At 36.5% G+C, this 22,366-nt stretch overlaps 1 protein-coding gene across 10 annotated transcripts in view; it reads left to right on the top strand.

The window, feature by feature from the left end:
• Positions 1–22,366, top strand: part of MEF2C (myocyte enhancer factor 2C) — a 133,233-nt gene that overhangs the window by 85,471 nt on the left and 25,396 nt on the right. For 4 of the 10 annotated variants that reach the window (XM_050986518.1, XM_050986517.1, XM_018920558.3 and 1 more), the window contains 3 exons: positions 11,477–11,620; positions 17,840–18,026; positions 19,182–19,229. In XM_050986518.1, the coding sequence (XP_050842475.1) occupies positions 11,477–11,620; positions 17,840–18,026; positions 19,182–19,229 (379 nt within the window). Of the gene's footprint in view, positions 1–11,476; positions 11,621–11,682; positions 11,821–17,839; positions 18,027–19,181; positions 19,230–22,366 lie in introns of all 10 variants that reach the window. The other 6 variants (XM_009095772.4, XM_030236646.2, XM_050986519.1 and 3 more) reach the window with 4 other exon arrangements.

Here is a 22,366-nt window from a genome sequence, read left to right as displayed (position 1 = left end):
AAGGAACTTCTGTCTCCATGATGGCACAGTTTGCCATAATAGAAATTTAGAATTTCCTTTAATGAAAATTATCAAAAAACTTTTCAGAATCTGACAATTTTTTGATAACTTTGCCATTTCTGATTCTCTCCTTTTGAGAGAAGCGCTTGCTCATCTCAAGGGAAGAGCAGAGGGATAAGAGCAGTATGACTTTTAAAGAATTTATGCTAGAGAGAAACAGTTGTTTTGAAGGACCAGCTTTTGAAGACAATCATCCAGTTCTGGAATTTCAACCAGCATCTCTATACTCCTGACTGGCACTTTCCTCCTTTAGTGTTTAGTTGATTTATCTGCAAATTTCAGCTTGTAAACTTTCTGTCTGCATCTTACCACTCCTGTAGTATTTTCCATGGGAAAACAAAATCCAGTTCTTTGTTTGTAGCAGATGACACTTTGGTAAGCTGACAAATGCATAGTCTAGAGATTTTAGCAACTGTTTAAAGATAGATACAAATTGCACAGATGTTTCTGGTAAATAACAGAGCTTACATACAGGGGGGAAAAATGCCATCTTAAATATGAAATTCTGCATCATTTGAGTTATCTGTTTCCATAGTTAAAATCATGGGCCAATTTGGGTTGTCAAATACTGTAACTTGCTTTCTCTAAACTTACTGAAGAGCCTTTCATCTCTCCTTGGTGACGGCTCTGTCAGCAGAACCTTCAGTTGATGGTTGTTGCTTTGTGCTATTTAAGGCCTCCATGCTGCAGAGAAACAGGAGGCTAGAGTCTCAGGGATCTAGCCTCTATTGTAATTCACCATTTTTGAAAAATATATTGCTTTGGGCATTTTTACCAATGGATAAGCAATTACAGTGCTATGAAAATAGAAGGAAATGTTCTGTTTTCTATAGAAGGGACATTTGCTCATTGTCATACTGGTACTTTTTTATTCTTTTTTAATACCCTATCATTTGATCTGCTGCAAAATAAATGTTCGGTTTCTGAGAGGATAAACAAACCTGTTCAGAACATTGATTCATTCAAGATTTTCGTGGGACACCTCCAAAGAAAGACCAGGTGCTGAAGGAAGTGGTGTTCTTTTCTCACTGAGTGGCATTTTCACTGCTGAGTCAGTACTACAGAGTTCAGTGCTGCTGGGAGTGTTCTGTTTCAGATGAAATAGAAAAGCAAAAGGTTGTGGTCATCAGAGGTTGCCTGACCCCATGATTGAGGGAGAAGCTGTTTGCCTCATAGTCTAGGAAAAATTGCATCCAAACTAACTTGTATCATATGCTACACTGTTATTTACCTGAGGAACCCTTAATTTCTGCTCCTGAAAGCTTCAGTGGCTAGCAAAGCTACACAGTTTGGCAATATATTCTTCCCAGGATGGTTGCATATTTATAATGTATGAAGCAGTCCTTAAAGATATAATTTCAGAATCTCTTATGGATCTTTTAAAACATAAATAATGCTCAAACTATATGCGAATAAAAATTCCTATCCGCTGTCATTCTTTCTCATAATAGGTTTTGCAACAAAAGAATCTGTAAAGCTATGTGTTCTGTATGTCACATTTCACAAGCTCTGTATTTCACTGTTAAAGTATTTTGAATATGGCATTTATTAAATGTTCCCAGTTATATCAAGGAAAAACACCAGCTACCTTAAAATAGTTAATTTTTTCTGCAGTCATTTTTATTAAGCCCTACAAATTTCAATGATTCTATATTTCAAGAGCTAACAACAATGATGTAACAGACTTGGTAAGACCACTGCACATCTAGAATATCTTGACTGGTATCTTTGCAGCTGTTCAAATTCCACCTACAAATTTACACTAGTGTAAGTGAGATCTGACTTCAGCCTTGTATTTGTGTATATGTCTGATTAAATTAGACACAAATGAAAATGCTGAAGATGGTGCTCAATCTAGAAGGGCTGGAGCCAGAGGAGGATTATAGACAGATGGACATGAAAAGAATGAGTGAAATAACAACCTGTTGATGATTACAGTGTTTATTTTTTAAGGGGCCTTATGTTCCCAAAAAAAAAAGAAATTATTCTTCTGGACTACCATAAAGTTTATTTTTTCAACCATATACTTTCTGTGTCTAACAGCAAAACTTTGTACTAATCAAACGTATTATGTCTCACCAGTATCTTGTTCTCTTTCAACGACACCCAATAAAGCTTAGAGAAAACCTGGGCACTTAAAAACTTCATACATTTCAATGAGTTTAAAAAATCAGGGAGGCATAGAGTGGACTGATATTTTGCTGTGGTCAAGGGGAAAAAGTAACTCAGAAATGCAACTATTCTGGCATTTGGTTATCTTTACACCCCTCAGCTTCCAGGTCTGGCCATGGAATGGTGATGCTCCTGCTGGTGAATTAGTGGAAGTAGCCAAAATATAGAAGCTTTGTCTACACGAACTTAGTAGATTCTGCAGTCTGTCTCAAAAAATAGTGGGAGTCTATTTTCTGTAAAAGATAGGAGATGCAAAATGGGATATTTGCTGCTAGGCTGTGGCGCTAGCCTTCATCCAGCAAAAAGCACACATTCACAGGAGGACAACCAGTAGAAAGAATGGTGGGAAATACAGGAAAATAACCTCATGATTTTTATCTTTATCTACATCTTCCATGTTTCCATAACTCAAAAGTAGTGCCTGGGCCTTTGAGCCCTCAGTAAGGTATTAGAATTGTTGGGATACTGAAAAGGCATAAGAAACTACTCCATCACTAAAACAAAAGTATCCTGAGGTTATCTCTGATCTGAGTTAGATAATCCGCTAATTTTATGCATAACACACTGACAGCCAGTCTCTGGACTGTTGTAGGGTGTTTTAATAGAACAGCACAGAATTTCAGTTACTTTTCAAATACAGGTTGAAAAAGTATCTCCACAGAAGTTTCAGATGAATGCAATCTTTGTGTTTAAAGAGTGCATTTTACAGTAATTTTTTATTAACATTTATGAGTAATTTTGTTCATTCAAAGCCAGTATTTTTTCTTTTTAAACCTCAAATACTTGTAGAGAGGATTTCATCAGAAGTTGAAATCACAACTAGGTCAGTGCAACATTTATGTCACTAATCTTAACACCTCCAATTAATCTCACATGTGAATTCTTTATTTAGAAAATGCCAGTCTTGTCTGAAGAAACTTATCTCTTTTTTTAACTCCACTAATGCAGCACACCTACAATATTAAGGCACTACTATACTGCATCATAGCAAATGGAAGCTGGCCATGCAAGTGTGAACACTTCTAAAAAATCCATCTAGATTTGAATAAAAGGTGATGACAAGTGATTTATTAGAGGGTATGTGCGCATATATATATATGCACATATATATACACACATATATATAAAGATATACAGACATGAATTTAGGTGTGTTTATCTGCAAGGCACAAACACTGCACTCTTGTAGCTGTGACCGCGTGAGAACTGAGATTTGCGACAGTAGCATGAGGGAAGAAAAGATAAAAAACCCAAGTATCCAGGAGCAGCGTCCCCAGTCAGCACCGTGGCCCCGGGAACAGCCATCTATGGCCACTGGGCAGCAGGTGCTGGCCCTGACAGGTGCAGATAGCAGAAATGTGTGACATTGCTGGGGACCCACTCCCTGCTGGCTGCACAGGCCACATCATGCCAGCCAGCACCATCAGTCACTTGATGCTCCTCTCCCCCCATAGATTCCTGGGTGGCTGGGATCAGCAGGTGCTGCTTCCATCTCCTCTTTCAGAGCCCAGGAAATGTGATCCCCTGCATTGAGAGTTGGCGTAGGAATCTTATGTCAGCTGCCCAGGGGGGTATGTAAGTTTTCAGACCTTTTGCAACATGATGATTGATGGGAATAAACCCAATGGATGAGAAAATATCCTTAATTAGAACATCAGGAACTATTCAGATCTAAATTCTTCTTTTAAAAACAGTTTACAAGTGATGGACAGAAGTGTTTTGCATGTCCTAAGAAATAATTGTGAATATATGGAAGTGTAAGTTTACACAGAATCACAAGAATAAGCTAAGATGGAAGGGATCCACAAGGGTCATCAAATCCAGCTGCTGGCCCTTACAAATCACAGACCCAAGAGTCACACCATGTGTCCAAGAATACTGTTCAGACACTTCTTGAACTCTGACAGGCTTGGCGCTGTGACTGCTTGCCTGAGGAGTCTCTTCCCATGCCCAGCCACCCTATGTGTGAAGAATCTTTTCCTAATATCTAAACTAAGCTTCACATGACACCCCTTCAGGCCAGTTACTTGAGTCCTGCCTCTGAGCACCACAGAGATCACTGACTGTCCCTCCTCTCTCCCTCATGAGGGAGTTGTAGACTGCAATGAGGTCTCCCCTTAGTCTCCTCTTCACCAGCTGAACAGACCGAGTTCTTCAGCACGCAGAAATTTTGCAGAAATTTTAATATAAAGGTTTAATGCTGGAGTCCTCATGTGATTTGCTTTCTTTTTTTTTTTTTTCAGAGAAAATCACAAAAATATATGTGGTGTAAGATCTCTGAATCTGATATATGCTCTTTATAATTAAAAAACCAAAGTTGCCCAGTGTAATTTAAGTCAATACTTAACAGAAAAGCCCCTGCAAGTTGGCAAGATTGAGCATTAAAGAAAGAGATTTTGCATTCTCTCTTCTAGAAAGCACACAAAACTCTGGAACCTTCCCATCTCCAGCCTCATCATCTCTCCCAAAGGGAGATGTAGGCACAGCAGCGCAGCAAAGCGTGCTGTCTGATAGAGATGAGAGGCATGCAAACAGGCAGCAGGAGAGGTGGTGATGCTGACCACTCTGTTCCAGGCTGCAAGATCCACACAGACAAGCCCTGGGGGCTCTGGGGCCACACCAGCTGCACTGCCTTCCTAAGCTCCCCCATACCCAAGTTAGGTAGCAGAGCAATTTTTACAAAGAAGTAAAAATTCCACTCTCCTAGTGGCCTTTAAAAAAAACAGGTTTTGTCTGTACTGACACTGCAAAATATTGTATAGATGCCTTAGCACGCAACAAGTGTGTGAGTGAAAGAGGATAGACTGAACTCTGTAATCCAGTAGAGATCTCATGCCCTGATGAGTTTGCAGCACACATGTACTGTCAAACCCACTGTTGGACCATTTGTAAGCAAAAAGAGGCAGGTGTTACAGGCAAAGGGTGTCTGTGTTGTTTGGTTTCTCAAGTGTGATTAGAGAAGGTATTTGAGGGTGGTGAGAATAATCACTTGGCATGTGTAAATGAAAGGCAAATCCAAGCAGAGAGTTTGGTGCAATGTTGTGAAAAGCACATTTATGTGTATTTTTTTTGAAGAAGACAGATGTATGGTACCAGACAATGGAATTTTTTTATTTGAAACTTCAGTAAAGTAGTATTGAAAATATTAGCATGGGGTTATAAAAGTTCAGTTTATATAAGTTCTGTAGCTTGTTTCAAAAGGAATACACACCACAAAAGCATTTTATGATTTTTGAAAAAGACGTAAGAAATGTCTAATTTTTCTGTATTACTGCTATACATTTTTGTGTGCATGGAGTTTGTTAGATAATGTAATTGTAATAATATTTTATGGGATTCTCCTAAACATAAAATTAAAGTACATTAGTACCAGCATACTAGTTTATGTCCATTATTAAATGTAAGAATTTAAGAACTTTGTGTTAATGAAACATAAAATTTGAGACATTAGTTACATGTAAGTCAGGAAATTCAGATGGGTAGTTCCCATAGCAACCAATCTCTCCCTCTGAGTTTTTCATTTCAGTTGAATCTTCATTTCTTGATTACACCATACATTGTATCATGCAATTTCATCCTAAAATTTCAACATAAAGGGAGAGGGAGAGGGAGAGGGAGAGGGGAGAGGGAGAGGGAGAGGGAGAGGGGAGAGGGAGAGGGAGAGGGAGAGGGAGAGGGAGAGGGAGAGGGAGAGGGAGAGGGAGAGGGAGAGGGAGAGGGGAGAGGGAGAGGGAGAGGGAGAGGGAGAGGGAGAGGGAGAGGGAGAGGGAGAGGGAGAGGGAGAGGGAGAGGAGAGGAGAGAGGATTTTCTTCATGTAACACTTTCTAACTTAAATTTTTCTGTGGCTCAGAGAACAAACTGGTGCTTAAATGAATCAGGCCCATGTCTAAATATTTTCTGCCCTTTTGGGGAACCTCCATAAATTTGGTTGGGTTCTTTGGAATCATGACTATAAATGATAAAGCAGTTGAATATTGTAGCCTATAATTCCCTTGAAACTGTCTATTGTCTGCCTTACCATGTAAATATATAGCTCCAGCAAAAAGAAAAGAGAAAAAAACCATTTATAATTGGTGGCTAAAAGATTTATTCCATCCAGATACAGGAAAGAAAGTGCTAGTGAAAATGGAGGGCACGTGAGTGTTTTTTTCTGACAACGAAATACAATTTACTACATTGCAGCTCTGCTGATTAGCACTAGTGGGCCTGTCAGTTAAAGATCATTGTGGTGGTTTCTAGACAACATAAAAGATATGGGAATTTTTAGAAATAGACATTTAGTTCTGAATTTTTCCATAGTGTAAAATTTTATTACAGAAGAAGACCCATTGAGATCACACTTTTCTTCACACAAATGAAGTTAGTGGTTAACCTAACCTTTTTAGGTCTTTCTTGAAGAGGATATCAAAAATTAACATATTGGGCTAGTCTGAATCTTTGGGAACCTTATCAACTGACCTAGTCTTTAATTTGGCACCTATACTGTGAGCATTTCCAAACCCTGGAGTGCTATGACAGTTCCATGTCATTGCAATAGGCCAGGAGTGGGTAATAAATTTTATAGATTCTATGTATTTATAGAAGGTTAATTATTATTATTTATTTATTAAGAGAATTATTATTATTTATCTATTTATATTATTTTTAATTTTTTTTTGATAGTTGGCATATAGTTGGACTTATTAAGTCCTCTAATTTAAATACTCCTACTATCAGTTAATTAAGAAACTATTCTTTGGTAAACAAATTTCTACAATATATTTACATGTTTACAATATTAGGTGTACTAAGTTAAGATAAGAATTGTCTCCCATTTTTTTCTCTGATCGTCTCACAGACTTTTCCCAAAACGATGCCTGGGAAAGTTGTGTTTCTCTCTGTGGTCAGAGAGCTGATGCTACAGTGTCATAGCAGATAAACCAATTAAAAAGAAAGATGAAAAAACTAAATTATAAGATGTAAAAAAAGAAAATCATTTCTAACCTTCTCCACTCATTCTGTTAAAGAAATGATAAAAAAGACAAAAAAAAAATCTGGAGGACAAAACTGCAGAAACAGAGATTAGATTAGGAAAATTAAAGGCTTTTCCTCCTCAAAAGTCTTCAAAATCGCAATGACTTTCATTGCCTTGATAAAATCAGACCTGGGTACTACTGCTATATTTTCTTTTGAGCTTCCATAATGATAATAAATTTTGCATGAAATGAAAACAAATAGTTGCTTATCGTTCATTTTGCAGCAGTCAGCATGTCACTACATTAGCATTTCTCCGAGATTTACAGAGTAGGATTTAGGTTCATTGCCAGCACAGCACATTTCAGCCAAAGGTTGTTTTCCTTTAACCATTTTGTTTTTCATATGCCTTGGCTAATTTCAGGTTATTGGAGTCCAACATAGTTACTTGTTTAATTGTTTGGAAGAAATAGCTCTTCCATAGTTGAAAAATAGTTTTTTTTTTCTTTAAAAATTACTGAAATCTGGCTTAGATTTCAACTGAAATCTAAGCCAGAGTGCAATGCAGTACACATTTCTGTTATTTTATCCTTTTAAAAATTCCCAGAATAGTCATGAAATCTTTGGAAGCTAGCTAATCTCCAGGAGGATGTGATAGGTTGGTTCTAGGGTTTGTAAGAGTCTATGAAAACTCATCATAAGAAAAATCATTTTGAAATGACTGTAAGACAGTCAAAGACTACAGAACCATCATCTTCTTCCAAGAGGTGACACTAAATAGAGGAGAGGGGGAAATCTTGACACAAAGTCCAAATAGCTTGTGGAAAAGGGTTAATCAGTTTGACACTGGTCAGCTTTTACCTGCACTGTACAAACTTGTGTTGTGTTGAAGCAGACCAACAATGGGAAAAATGAAAAGAAAAAAAAGAGAGGTTTAATGTGGTTGTTAATGACATGGAGGAAAGTAAAATAACAAAGTAATGAGATAGGGAAAAACTGTAGCCTGCATGTTGAGGAGGCAGAGATAATCCTAATATGTTCCAGGTCATTATTTCTGCCCTTGATACAACTCATTACCTTAGTGCAGAGTTTAAGCACTTCCAGCCTGCTCTCATCTCCAGAGGAAGACTTTGATGTGAACCTGTGTGTTCCTGTTCCTGTATAATCAACCAATCTGTTCCTCTGTCTTTTCCCTTACAATTTCATTTTTTATTCATTGCCAAGCAAATCTAGTACAAAGGGAGGGGTCTCCAAGACAGTGAAATTCCAACAAGTTTCAGGAAAATTGTATGTTCTTGTGTAAGAAAAGAGAACCACAAAATACTCCCAGAAATACTCCCAGCTGAAGGCAGCATTTCAGCCTGAGTTGTGACAAACAGAAGCAGCAAAGTGTCACCAGAAGGATGGGTACTGAGAAGATAAATCCCCAGAGATCCTCCCACAGGAGATCTTCTCTGCATGTTGCACTTTACCCCAAAATGAAATTCACAGGGAACTAGGCATTAGTTCCAGCAATCACAAAGCTAGGAGGTGTGCCTCTTAGTGGAAATAATATGTGGAATTCCTGTTGCCTAGCCTTAACCCATCTCATTGAGATACATTCCTGTTTTTGTTTGGGATTTCTGTAGTGTTTTCTAGATGGGGGTTAAGGGTTTGTGTCTGTGTTTGTTTGATTTGATTTGATTTGATCTGAATTTTTTTGAGGTGTGATGGGCAGGGAGCAAGTGACCTGCATTCCTGAGCTTCATTTGCACTATCAGTCAAGGTGCCAGCCAAAACCACAAGACTGGTGGTTATTTTGTAAGGGAAAGGTTTGCCTCTTCTCTTTAGGGCTAAAGTTAATTTTGGGTAGAATATTGACAAAATTTATTACATTTCATTCTCGGCTTTTCTAGTGAAAATAGAGATTTTTTTTTCTGCCTGGTGTGGCAAGTAACCTACTTTCCAAAGGTATGAAAATAATGAAAAAATAAATATCTAGTAAAAATACTTCTACGATAGGAGGGAATGCAGTCTGTTTGGAGACTGTTGTAAGACATATGTTGGCTCACATTGCCTTTCCTCTTCTGAGCATCTGAAAGGTGCATTGCATCCCCGAACTTCTACAAACCTCAGTAACAACTGACTGCTAAGTAATCATTTGCAGAACTTTAGGGTACTGTAAGTATGCTGAGGACAAGATACATCTGCTTCTCACAGACAGTCTTGTGAATTCAGCAGGCAAGGATTTGTGAATGATGGGAGGGGAAAAGAGTCAAAGAGGCTACAAAGCATTCCTCCAGTTCTCTTTACATATTTCTTTTTGTCTGCCATCTCAAAGCCTGAAGTTGAAGAAGCCATTTAGTCCAGCTCACATCCACATCTGTCCTCAGGGACTCCATAGGAACCAGCAGGACTCCATCAGTTCATCATATGAGCTCTGGAAATAGTCCCAAGTACACTGATCTTGGTTTCATGTCTGGACAGCTTGATCTAAGCTTGAAACAGAATATTTCATATATTCAGAGGACAAGTGTTTGGTGCTTATGTGAAGAGAAGAATGTTAGTTGAGATTGCAATGGGACATTTTGCTTATACTACATCTTGCTGTGTCTATTAAATTTATTAAACAGCAGCTGATTGCAAAACCCTCTTGCTAATTGGGTTATTTCAAGCTGCTAGCAGTAGATATCATGTATGATTATGTCTGTTCTGCTAACTGAACATTTAACATGTAAAAGATAAAAGAGCAAGGAGAGTGGAAAAAGGTGTAGGGAATCATTCAGGTTGTTTTAGCATCTCAAATTTTTATTCCAATGGATTATAATTTTGTTGCTGTTAAGGAAGTAGCTCATGGATTTTACTTGCATCTTTATAGATACAAAGTCTGAAAAGAAAGGTCTGCATGAGCCAGCCTTTCACAAATGCCTAAATCTGTGTCAGAGGTCTGCAATGGGAGATTAGAAGGCTCAGTAAAGCAGATCTCCATCACTTTGTTTAGTAGATGAAAATGGAAGGTTCAGGGGGTTTTCCATAGTATGAGAAAAAGGCATGGCATTATAATATTTAAGGGTAGTAACAGTAGCAAGATGACCATCATCATAAAAAATAATTGTGAAATGCACTATTCCTGAAGGAACAAAAAGCAGATACACAACCATTCTGAGAAGGCAAAAAGATACCGGAGTATCCCACACTGACAGGCAGTGCACATTATCCACTTACTAACAGACAAATTATAGCCAGGTTTCAACACAGAATGGACAGCAAGCTAATTTTAAAAGTTTGTAGACAGCCAAGTTGACTTTGAAGAGTTTTTGAGTGACTCATTCTTGAAGCTAAATATGAGAAACTGTGAATATATTTGCTTGATGTATTGCTTGTACTTGAGGAGTCCACACTTTCTTCTCATATTCTTTTACCTTAATATAGCCTATGGCTGTTCTTTGGGGCTCTGTAAAGGTGGAACAGTTAAAGCCTTTTTGAAGTCAGACAACTGTTCTGAATTGCAATTCTGAATCGCGATTTAGTCCTGGTTTTAAGATTTTTCAACTCTCCTATCTTACTGATAATAATCATGGTTGTGTGTATTTGAGTAGCTGAACCTAAAATTCTTTCATTTTGACTTTTCAGTAAGCATCTATTTTAGCATTGTTTTTTTCCTGTTCATCAAGCTTTAGCCAGTGCATTTGTAGCACTCTAAGTGTAGTCAATTAAAAGTAAACATCATGTCTAGAAGCTCTTAATTGTTATTTCATAACCATATCATCAACTCTGTCCTCCATCTTGTCCTATCACAAGCATAGACTTAGGAACAACATTGCTAAAGTCCTTGAATTCTTTTTGGGTAATTATTCTTCCACTGTGAAGAATTGAACTCCTAAATTTGTTGCAGGTTCAATTCTTTTTCCATTCGCTCCTCCTGCATCTTCCTTAAAAGAAAATAAGTACATCAGTGTATTCCACGGTAAACAGTATAGATAAATATGTTAAGTTTGGTTTATATTAAAATAAATTGCACTTTGTGTTTAGCTTAAACTCTTAATGCTGTGAGATATGGGAATCATGAAGCAGGGGAGATACTAGCATATGCACAAACTTTTTGTCAGATTCATTCCTTATTGATTGGTACCAGCTTCAGAAGAAAGAGGTCTTGTATGGTCCTCACTCATTACTAAAAACCACACATCAGTGTGGTGGATCATTAGCCACTTTCTTTCCTTAAAGCATAATTTAGCATTTTTCTATGATGAGCAGTTTCTTTCTTGCAGCCTATGTCAAGGATTGAACTTCCCAAATTATGTGTTTCAGACATTAAGAAAGAAAGGACTTAATGGCTGTGACAGTCCAGACCCTGATGCAGACGATTCAGTAGGTCACAGCCCTGAGTCTGAGGACAAGTACAGAAAACTTAATGAAGATATTGATCTAATGATCAGCAGGCAAAGATTATGTGTAAGTACTCTGAGCTCCTTTTCATTTTTTTTTACTTTCTGATATTTCTCTGAATCTGGCAGGCATTGCACAAGAAAGAAAACAAAGCTTGTGAAAGCCCTGATCCTGACTCCTCTTATGCTCTCACCCCACGCACTGAAGAAAAATACAAAAAAATTAATGAAGAATTTGATAATATGATCAAGAGCCATAAAATACCTGTAAGTACCAAAGGTTAGATGGCTGTCTGCTGATAACTGCCGCAGTAACAAACCATAACCCTTTCAGTTCTGGCTTCTTAAAGAAAAAATTCACCTAGAAAGAGGCTTTAATAGCCAAATACGTAACTAAACACTGTGCTGAGAAAATTTCACGCAGCATATTTTTCTTTCAAGTCTCTAACCGTGACACACAGACAAAGCCTATGATGGGTGAAACCTACAGAGGGAAGTGAAATATATGTATATGAACTATATTCACTTAATGACAGTAGTGTTTTACTACACCACTTGCCCACATTATACTTTAAAAAAACAGTGGAAATCTTTCTTTGTGGACAGGCTAACAAGTTGACAGAATACTTTCTGTGGCAATATAGAAAAAGCAATGTAAAACTGAAATTGCTTTATATATAGTAATTAGTGTGTTTAGTATGTGTAATTTTAATTCTCCATTGTCTCTGCTAAATTCAGTTGCAGCACTGAAGGGTTACATCTTCTTGCTTGCTGCAGAGAAACAGACTGCATGAGAGCCTAACAGCAGGTCTCAGACATGTTTGTGTGTTGGGGTGATTTTATAGCTTTATTAGAGAATTCGCTTTGACCTTATCAGCATTAATTTAATGCTTTAACATGAGCTAAATTTTGTTTTAACCAAGTCAAATTTTCTAACAATCAGTCATATGCCTTGCCAGATATCTAAGAGAAATAACTCTGCATGTCCTATTTGTTTTGCACGAGGCAAACAAAGATGAATTATTTGCCATTATGTTTAATATTACGTTTTTAAAGAGTTGCGTAGATCCAAAGAAGCATTTGAATTTGCATTGGTAACTTCTTATTTCTAAAAAAGAGTAAGAGATAATTAGTATGTGTTCATTTGTAATTCCCATACAAAGGTTACATATCAAGGTTATCTACCAAAAATGTTGTCTGTATACCCAGAATGCCCTGTGTCTTCTGTACTGTTAGTCAGTTACACATACAAAATCTGACAACTAAGATGAGGATACTTCTTAAGGAAGCTCAGATTCCATCTAAGCACTCTAAGTGTTCTTTCTATTAAGTCTCAGCCGAAGGATTTTTCACTCAAGGTAATTAAAATTTGAAGTTCTTACATCAGGCCAGAAATATTTTGAAAAATATAAGGACACTAAATAATACTTTCCCAGAGACTAGAAAAGCACCAAATTTGATAAAAATGACTGGCTAAGGATACCCAACAGGTATGTAGAATCTCAGGGAGGAATACAGATCTATCCAATTTTTTTTACCTCCCTTTTATTTTCTTCTTTTGGATGGCCATTTTTCTCTGAACAAAAAAGCTCAAAAGCTGTCACTATTAATTTGGTTTCTCAGGATGCAACTCAGCTTGACAAATGATGACTGCAGTATTTAGGGAGACTGTTATAAACCAAACTGCTTAACCCTTTTTCACATCAAAATCCCACCAACTGTCATTCTTTCATGCTGTTTCTCTTTCAAGGATGACTTTTGGTTTTTTCGAATCAAACTGACAGAATTTTCATCAAGCTACTTTTCTACCTTAAAATATATTTGTAATGATCCTTCAGAACATCAATTAATCTCATGCTACCTGTTTCTTTTCTTTCCTAACAAAACAGGTCATGTTATAATCATCTAAAATCTTAAAACATTAAAAAAAACCTTGGAAAAAAATTCTTTATTATAGTAGTGAGTTCTATCTTTTTTTTTTTTTTTTTTACCCCCACAAGCATTTGGAAAATTGTCTTTTGTGTAAACTGAGGAAATACATAATATCTGGAAACCAGACAGTTAATCTAAGCATGGTGTATCAGTTTTGTTTTTGCAAAATTAATGGAATTTTGCTCCCGTTACTTCATGAAATATAACTTCTCAACATCAAATATAGTCCTACTTCAAGAATTAATTGGTGATTTAGGGTATAACTTCCTACTGTTTAGGAGGTTCTGAGGTGCAGTTAATAATCTTTTTGTTCAATTACATCAGAGATATAGAACAGCAAAATGTTAGCATTTTTTCATATAAGTCAAAATAGCCATTCTCTAACTACATCACAAGCTGAGCTCAGGGCCTCTGCCCTCCATTAAGCTGCTTACCACAATAGGAAGAAACAGTAGATATTCTCTGATAATGCAACAGGAATTCCTTCTCTTGGCATAAGCAGAGATGCAATGGGCAAGATCGAGATCACAACTTATCCATAATGGAAATTTTTAACTATCTGGTTTTATATATAAATATTATGTATTGTATACAGTAATAGCCTTAACTGGACAAATCAGAACTAAGTCAGGGAAGATATATTCATTTACTTGTGATTATCAAAGGTAACTGAGAAAATTGGAGAGAAGAAAGCAAAATTAATAATGAAGTCACTGAATCAAGTCTCTAAATCACTACTTACAGAATATATAAAACAATACATTGCCTCTGCCTGGTTTTGTAACATAAAAAAGTTGTTGCCAAATAAAAATAACGTTGGTTTTTGCTACTAATAGCGAAGCCAAATAATGTTTCCTCAGATAATTTTCTGGGGATAAGTATTCATATTGTTCTATAACCATCTGACAAAAATTAGACACTTATTTGTAAATTTCACAAGAATGATGAAAGCAGAGGAGACAGAAATAGCCTACTAGAAGGAAGCTATGAGTATCCACTGGCAGTACCGTCTCTGGTGAGCCATCTGCCCTCTTTGGCAGTAGTGTCCAAAGGAGAAAAGACAAAGGGAGGCGGGAAAATAGGCAAAATGTGGCAAACTTTATACACATGACGGTATAGATTTTGTCTATATTAGAATTAGCCAAAAAAGCAAAAAATACACTAAAGCAGCATGAAGTGTGCTTATCTCTGAGGTGAATTTTTTGAAAAGTCCCCATCCGGCTTTTGACATCTTTTGATGCCAAATAATGTTCTCCCAGACAATTTCTTCGTTTTGTTTGTTTGTTTGTTAGTCCAGGCCAGGAACAATTCCCAGTTGTCAGTCTACAGGTAGTCATGATGTTTTTGAGGTTGAGAAAGCTTTATGGTATGGACATGAACTGCTCTGTGGCCTCAGATGGCCTCAGTTCCTCCCTAGCTCCTACTAATATAGATATTTCACAAGTGCATCAGAAACGTTAATGTCCATCAGGCTGAAATGGAATCAATATGACCCATGGCTTACCACCAGGAATGACTAGGAAATCTGAAGGACACTGCAGTTCTTTGTGAAGAATTTTTAACGCTAATAAAGTTAGACAAACAGAGAAAACTGTACCTACAAATGTAGTGTTTAATACTGATGTTTATCTAGTCAAATTTCTCTCTCTTAACTTTTGACTGTGGTAAAGAAGAAATAAAAACTACTGTATTTCAGATACAGTATATTGTGCTGAAAAGCAGAGAGTAAACTAACTTTGCCCTTATAAAATTGCCCATGAAGTGCTCCGTAAACAGACGTAGGTTGTTCCAGATAGTGGGTAAAATGGCAAAAACTAGACTATTAGTACAGAATTTAAATAATTCAACTACTTAAAAATAATATTTTTTAAATTACAAAATTAAAGCTAAGTAACAGTTTCACATAACTAGAGAAACTGGCAACCTGAAGGGCTACCAAGATTGGAGCTCTTTTGTACAAATGTAGAAAAAGAAGAATCTTGAACAGTTTGGTTTGTACAAGGAAGGAAGAGCATAGTGATTAAAGCAAACAAGCTTTTAAAATTCTGGCAAGATCTTCAGTTTTGCATTCATACAGGTGTTTGAGTTTAGATAACAGAAATTTCAATTAGGAAAAGATATTAAGATAATAGAGGCAATATTAGTCTCTACCCAGACTCAGAAGGCAGAGTTCATAGGTCTTGTGACACAGGGTGACAAAAACCTCATGCAAAGTGTTCCCTTGGCATGCAACATGAACTGGTACTCAAGCAGGCAGGTCCACAGGCTCAAAACCACCAGGTAGAGAGAACTCCATCACAGCTCTGGATGTTGTAATAATCAAAAACTCCATGTTGGCTTTTTCATGTCTCACATCAGGCTGTAATTGGAACTGAAACACTGAGAGCTCAAACACTGACTTTGAATTCCCCAAACAGTCATGTGCTTCTGACTAACATGGGATTTAGGAACGTTTTGGGTCCTTCTGTGGCCAATAAAAAGAATTGTTTGCTTCAAAACATACCTTCAAGCTGATCAAATGTTTCAGATTGTGCTATGTGACCCTATTTCCAAGGAGCTTAGACTTGAGTCATAAGGGTGCAGATTATATGTAGATTCTTACATCTGTAGATTAGATGTATAACATGTGGATTCTCAAAACACCTCACCTTCCTTTCCTACCTCTACTTAAATCAATCAGCTCCATGAAAAATACAGCCCTTGGAGTGCATTTCAGCTTCTCAGCAAAGGGAAGCAAATTACCTTGTCCCCTCAGGATGGGGAGCAATGCCATCAGGTCCATCTACTCAACTACTGTTGCTATGGCCATCTCTCAAAAAAAGGAGAGGGTATCAGAGATAAATTAACACTTTGAAATAGTTCAAAGGCATTTGTATAAAGTATCCTTGACCTGATCATACCCTGAAAATCTTGCTCTTTGTTTCAGTGGTTAGGCAAAATAATTCCTCTATATTTAGAGTAAAATTTTCTCTGTCCCTAGAGAGGACCAGTAAAGAAAAAAAAAAAAACAACCTTAAGAGATAACTGTAATGTCTTGGATAGTGCTGTAACACAGAGGGCATAGCCAACAGCTCCAGCCAGAGACATGGGTGGCACAAGGTCAGGGTGTCTTGGTTGTCTGACAAGCAATTGATATGTCCAGCTCTTCTCCTAGGTCCTTGAAGACCTACCAGTACTATCAGCTGCCAACAATAAAAACCTTTAATTTCCTCCCTTGGAATACGTTACCAGCGTACTTTAAAGAAATTTGTTGATGTGTTTAAGCTTTTTCTTTAAGCTTATAAGATTATGAATGTTAGAAAACTTGCAAATTGAGCGGTACTTGGCCTGTATTCACATATTGAATATTTAAAATGCTGTCAGGTAATTCTGAAAAGGTTTTTCTGATCAAAAAGGCAAGAAAATAATTTTTAAAACAAATAAATTAAATATGGATTTCTAATGTAGTTGTAACTTTTATAGAAATTCAAGCAACTGCTACCCAAGGAACCCTAACCAACAAAAAACCAGCCAAGGAAACCTGAACTGAGCTTCCTAAGAGCATAATGAGATATGCATCTCCTCACAATGTCTGTTAGTGTGGTACATTATTTGTGTTATTTTTTTTTAAAGCATTCTTGCAAAGGAAAGTGTCTCAGGAGAAGATCTTGCCTTTAGGGAGGAAAATAGGATATTGAAAAGGCATCACTAAACACCACCTCCATCCCACAAAAAATAGCCCACAAAGATTAGTGTATATCTAAATTTCTTGTATTTGTTTGCTGTCCCTGAGGAGAACTTTACATTTTTTAAGCTTTTCCAAGCTAAGATAGGAATTCATTTAGAAAATTATTTACTGCATTGGTGTCTTTTATGTGACTTGGGATAATTCTGGTTGTTAAAGCAACATAAGTTGAAATTAGAGCCTTCCCTTTTGTATTCTATCCCTTCCAATTTTTTTCCCTGTAATGAAGTCACCATTTTCATGTAACTTTGATCTTGCAGTAATCTATGACACTAGATTAAGATGACAAATGGGACTTCAAAGAATGAAAGAAATAGAAAATTATGCTGCATTAGGCAGGGGTTTGCTTTAAACAAAAAAAAAAAGTAGAAAAAATTAAAAAATCCAAATCTCATTAAATAAATGTGCAAGCTGCATTAAAGGAAGATGGAATAATTATTTGAAAAATCATATTTAAAAGACTTAGTAATTATTTTGATACTCTTCTCTTGAGTCTTAGGGGAAAGGTGTAAGCATAAATGTTTTAACCACCAAGTGAAATTATTTGAACTAAATCTAGAGTAACTGTACTTAAAGGCTGTTTCAGTTTTGTAGTATTCTCATATTTATTTTTCATTTTTGCTTCTACAGGCTGTTCCACCACCAAATTTTGAGATGCCAGTTTCTATCCCAGTGTCCAACCACAACAGTTTGGTATACAGTAATCCAGTCAGCTCACTGGGAAACCCCAACCTTTTACCATTGGCTCATCCTTCTTTGCAAAGGAATAGCATGTCTCCTGGTGTGACACATCGGCCTCCGAGTGCAGGTAACACAGGTAGGCTCTGCTCAATCCCATTCCTTCTCTACTCTACTCTCAGCTCCATATGTGCCTTCCGTCACCTTAAATTGTACTCCAAGAAAAAAGAACTCTCTTTTTCACAGTCATAAGAGTTTGTCAGCTTGTCCAAATTGCTGTGTTGAAAAATCTAGGGACCAAAAAAACAAAAAAAAAACAAAAAAAAAAAAAAAAAAAAACCAAAAAAAAAAAAACCAAAAAAACCACCACCCCACCCTGAATATTGACTATTGACTAACATTGAAGAAAATTGGTGAAGTCAATAAAGGACAGAAGGGCAGACAGCATGCTTTTTCATAAAAAGGCAGCTTATCTATTTAATTCATGCAAGTACTCACAGCAGGGAAGAAAATGTAGCCAATGCAAAAATATTGAAGTAAATTAGTACACTTATTACTAAAATAATTGGATAATTGGTCTACATACTAAATGAAGAACTTATTTTTATTTATTCATTCACAAGTTCCTTGATGGTTAATGTTAGTTGAGCTCTGTACTTCAGTGCTTTACATAGCAAAGATTGTGCTTTGTTCTGGTGATGATGGGAGCTCATCTCTGATGAGGGAGGGTAAGTGGGGATCAGGTTGTTTCTATCTGTCTATCTCCTGCAACATCAAGATATTTAAGTATACCAGGTTCAAAGACTCATTTGAGGTCTCCAAGTGCAAAGAGAAGTTTTAAAAATCCTTAGTGTGAATGTCTGTGAAAAGCTGAGGAAATTAAAAACTATGTCTGTGTATTTATTCTGAGTTACATTCTTCTCCAAGAATGTTCAGCCTCTTCCTCCCAATCCTTTACTTTTCTGACTAGCATTCAACTAAAGATAGTTTTCAAATGAAGGAGTACTGTACATAACTTTCAAACATAATTTTTCACATGCTGTGGAAGCACGAAACTAAAATAAGGAAATTATGGGGACTCCATATTTTGTTTGTCTTTGAGAGGAAAGTGTCTTATACAGGTAACATCAAACATCAAGATTTTATAATTATGGGTCTGATTCAACTGCGTGTTGAAGTCAGAGGAAAGAAATGATGTGTACTACAGCAGGCTGATTGAAGATAGAGAAAATATTTTGAATGTTTGAGTGTTGTAATTTATTGTGCTCATTTACATTTCATTCCAAACCCCTAGGTGGCCTGATGGGTGGGGACCTCACAACCGGTGCAGGCACCAGTGCAGGTAAAGAGAGGAGAATTTATATTTATTTTTCCAAGTGAATAAAGGACTTACTTTAAAAGCTGAGTTCTAAAATAGCTCCCTTTTGGAGAGGGGATAGTAAAAATCCAGTAGCAATTTTTAATTCCCTCCCTCAGCTGGGTTGTGGAGCAGTCACTGATATTTGTGCTTCTCTTATTAGTAGAAAGAGGCTTGTTTTCTAGTAGCATCAAAAATCTTGCACCTCAATAAATTCCACAGAAACAAATGTCTGGTTTCCTTCACATTAGCCTTCCCATAAAAATTTTTGGGTACGTTGCTTTGCCGTGCTCAAGAAAAACTTCTGGTGGAGTCAGTGTGAGAAACTTTGATCCCTTTTGCATTCTGGAAAATTTTGCCATTGACTTGAGTGGAATTGGGGCTTCATTTAATCTTAAATAAAGATTTCAATAGCCAGTTGCTCATTGTATTTCAATTTCAAACCCCTGCTCTTAAGACCATTGCTAGTCAGCAAAATCTGTTAGCATTTACTTAAATAATTAGTAATTAACTTAAGCTTTGTCATATGTATTTGCTCAACTGCTTTTATACACAGCAGATAAAAGATTTTCAAAATACCCAGGCAGAGAAAAAGATAAGCCATTTAGTCCTGCTGCCTTAGAACTACCAAGAGCTCTACTTGCTGAAGTCTGTGTTATCAAAGCAGTGTTGGCAGAGTAGTCCCCTCTGCTCAGTAAACTCACTGATTTGTTAGCAATATCAGAAACGTTGTATTATGACAAATACAGATTACAAAAGACAATGACAAAATTACTTTTGCAGTTTGAGAACATGTATGTTCACAGAAAACAACTGAGTGGTAAAGCATGATATTTGCTGGGGTAACTGCTCTCAGGGAGAATTGTATGGAAAAATAGTTGGAAGACCCATTTTGTACGCCGTAAATCAAAGCTGATGTAAATGGCAATTCCAATATTGTCTGTTAAAATCACTTGCAAAGAAATTTTGGATATAATGGTTTAAGGTTTTTCTCCCTTGTCTTTTCCCAGACTGAATTAGGGATCTCTACTCCTCTTTTATTTTCACACATAGATGAGTCACAGATATTTGTGCGATGCATTCACAGTACAATTAGAGCTGCATAGCATTGTACCAGAAAGGCAGTTTAAACACATACTAAAGCTTTAGGAAGTAGTTTTGTATTAATTTTAGAGTAGGGAAGGCAGACCAAGGAAACTTCACTATCAGTCTCTTTTGTTCTCAAAAAAAAAAAAAATCTTGACAGGAAATTATAGTTTTGTTCATTGTCACCTGTTAACCTCTGAAACAGAGCTAAAGAAATATTCATTCTGCAGTGTTCGCATTTCATCTTACTTTTAAGCTTGAGCAGAACTTCAGGAATAGCGGCAGAGGGACTGACAGAGAATTGATCTCCCTATTAAGGGGCTCCCTCTCCTGGCTCATTTAGAAATATCATCACCTCGTTACTGGTCTCCCATTGCTTTAAACAAGCGCTGAAAAGCAGTCGGTAAAGAAGGCAGTGCTTTATTTTAAAACAGGGCCATAGTAACACAAAAAACTCATCTGCAAGTGCATTTCTGTTAGTAATCCTTGCTCTTAATAAAATATGTGTATCAGTACACCAGCTGAAAATTTCTATTTCCCTAAATTGGGGGGGGGGGGGGTTTGAAATATAATAAAAACATACTTAAGCATAAGAAGACAATTGTTTGATTATTCTTAACCAAAAATTAAGGACTTCCATTGAGCCCTCAAGCTATGCAATTTTGGAGTAAGCAATTTATATCAGGGGCATATATAGGAGGAACATTGCTAAGACTACATCATAAATATTTAATTACAGGAATAGTCTTTGTTCTTTATTGGAAATAAAAGCTTTAAACATCATTAAAGAAATGTTTTCTAAATCTCTTTAAAGCAGAACAATAGGAATAGTTAGATAAAGGGCTGCAGGAAGATGGAAAGGTCACTATAAGGTTGAATCCTCTGTCTCAGTTGTATCATTCCACAATGGCACTATTTTGGGCAGTCATCTTTCTTTAAGGTGAAGAAGAATAAACATCAAAAGTTCTCTTTTTTCGTCATTTTTCACAAGAAACAAGAACCTGTGTGTTTTCTTCTGTCTGGCATCTGAGAAGCTGGTAGCGTGATCATATTTTGATTCAAATTTCTGGCCAAATTAGAACCTTCTGAACTTGCATTTTTCCACAATGTGAAAAAAATAGCATATCTTCAAAATAATATACTGCAAAGAAAAGAGTCTAAACAGTTTCATTTCTGCCACTATAAAATGAAACTACTTTTTGTTACCAGCACCAGGCCTCAGTTTCTGCACTACTTCAATAAATTGCACCAAAATAAATTGCATTATTATTGTAATAGCAGAAATGGAAAATGATTATTTAAGACAGTGTTTAAAGAAGTACGTTTTTTCATTGGTTTGGATTATTTCAAGTAGCAACCCTGGAATCATCCACAATTTACCTTGGGAGTTAACCCAAGACATAAATAAATCTTAGAAAGCTGACTACTTCTTTATTTTATTACACAACTAATTACCATGTATGGTACTATTAAGGTAAACCAAGATTGTGTCAGATTTGTAAGAGTAAATTTGTTCTCAGCCAAAGACTGATTGAGTAGTTTCTATCACGTGACAGTGGCAACTGCCAACAAAATTGGAGTGATCTTCACATTTCATATCATTGCTAAATTATAAATACAGCAATGTCTTTGGCACTATTCTCTCAAAACAGAGGCATTTGATTGAAAGACAGAACAAGAACTTTTTGGACCCTAATAGACATGCTCTAAATCCATTTTAGTTTACTGCATTACTTATATGAAGACTAAGTGATATATCTACCTGTTTACATAATAGAGTATGTGAAGTTCTTTTAATTTTAACAGACTGTAGTCTTTAACAAAACCTCTTAAAGGCAACTTGAACCCAAGTAGGTGTCTGTGAAGTTTTAGTACTGTCAGTCATCTGAACTGAATTTTTTCTTCAGTGGCTTATTGTTTATGTTGAAAGTTTGATAGAAAACTAAATATTTTTAATAGTTTTAAAGTTTTAAAATAGAACAGCATTGGGGAATGTCTTTCTTTGTGTCTCTACTTTGAACTTTTAATTTTCAAAA

The sequence above is a fragment of the Serinus canaria genome, chromosome Z (assembly GCF_022539315.1).
Source record: "Serinus canaria isolate serCan28SL12 chromosome Z, serCan2020, whole genome shotgun sequence".
Lineage (NCBI taxonomy): Eukaryota > Metazoa > Chordata > Aves > Passeriformes > Fringillidae > Serinus > Serinus canaria.
The sequence above is the reverse complement of the archived record's forward strand: the minus strand, read 5'-3'. Positions and strand labels throughout refer to the sequence as shown.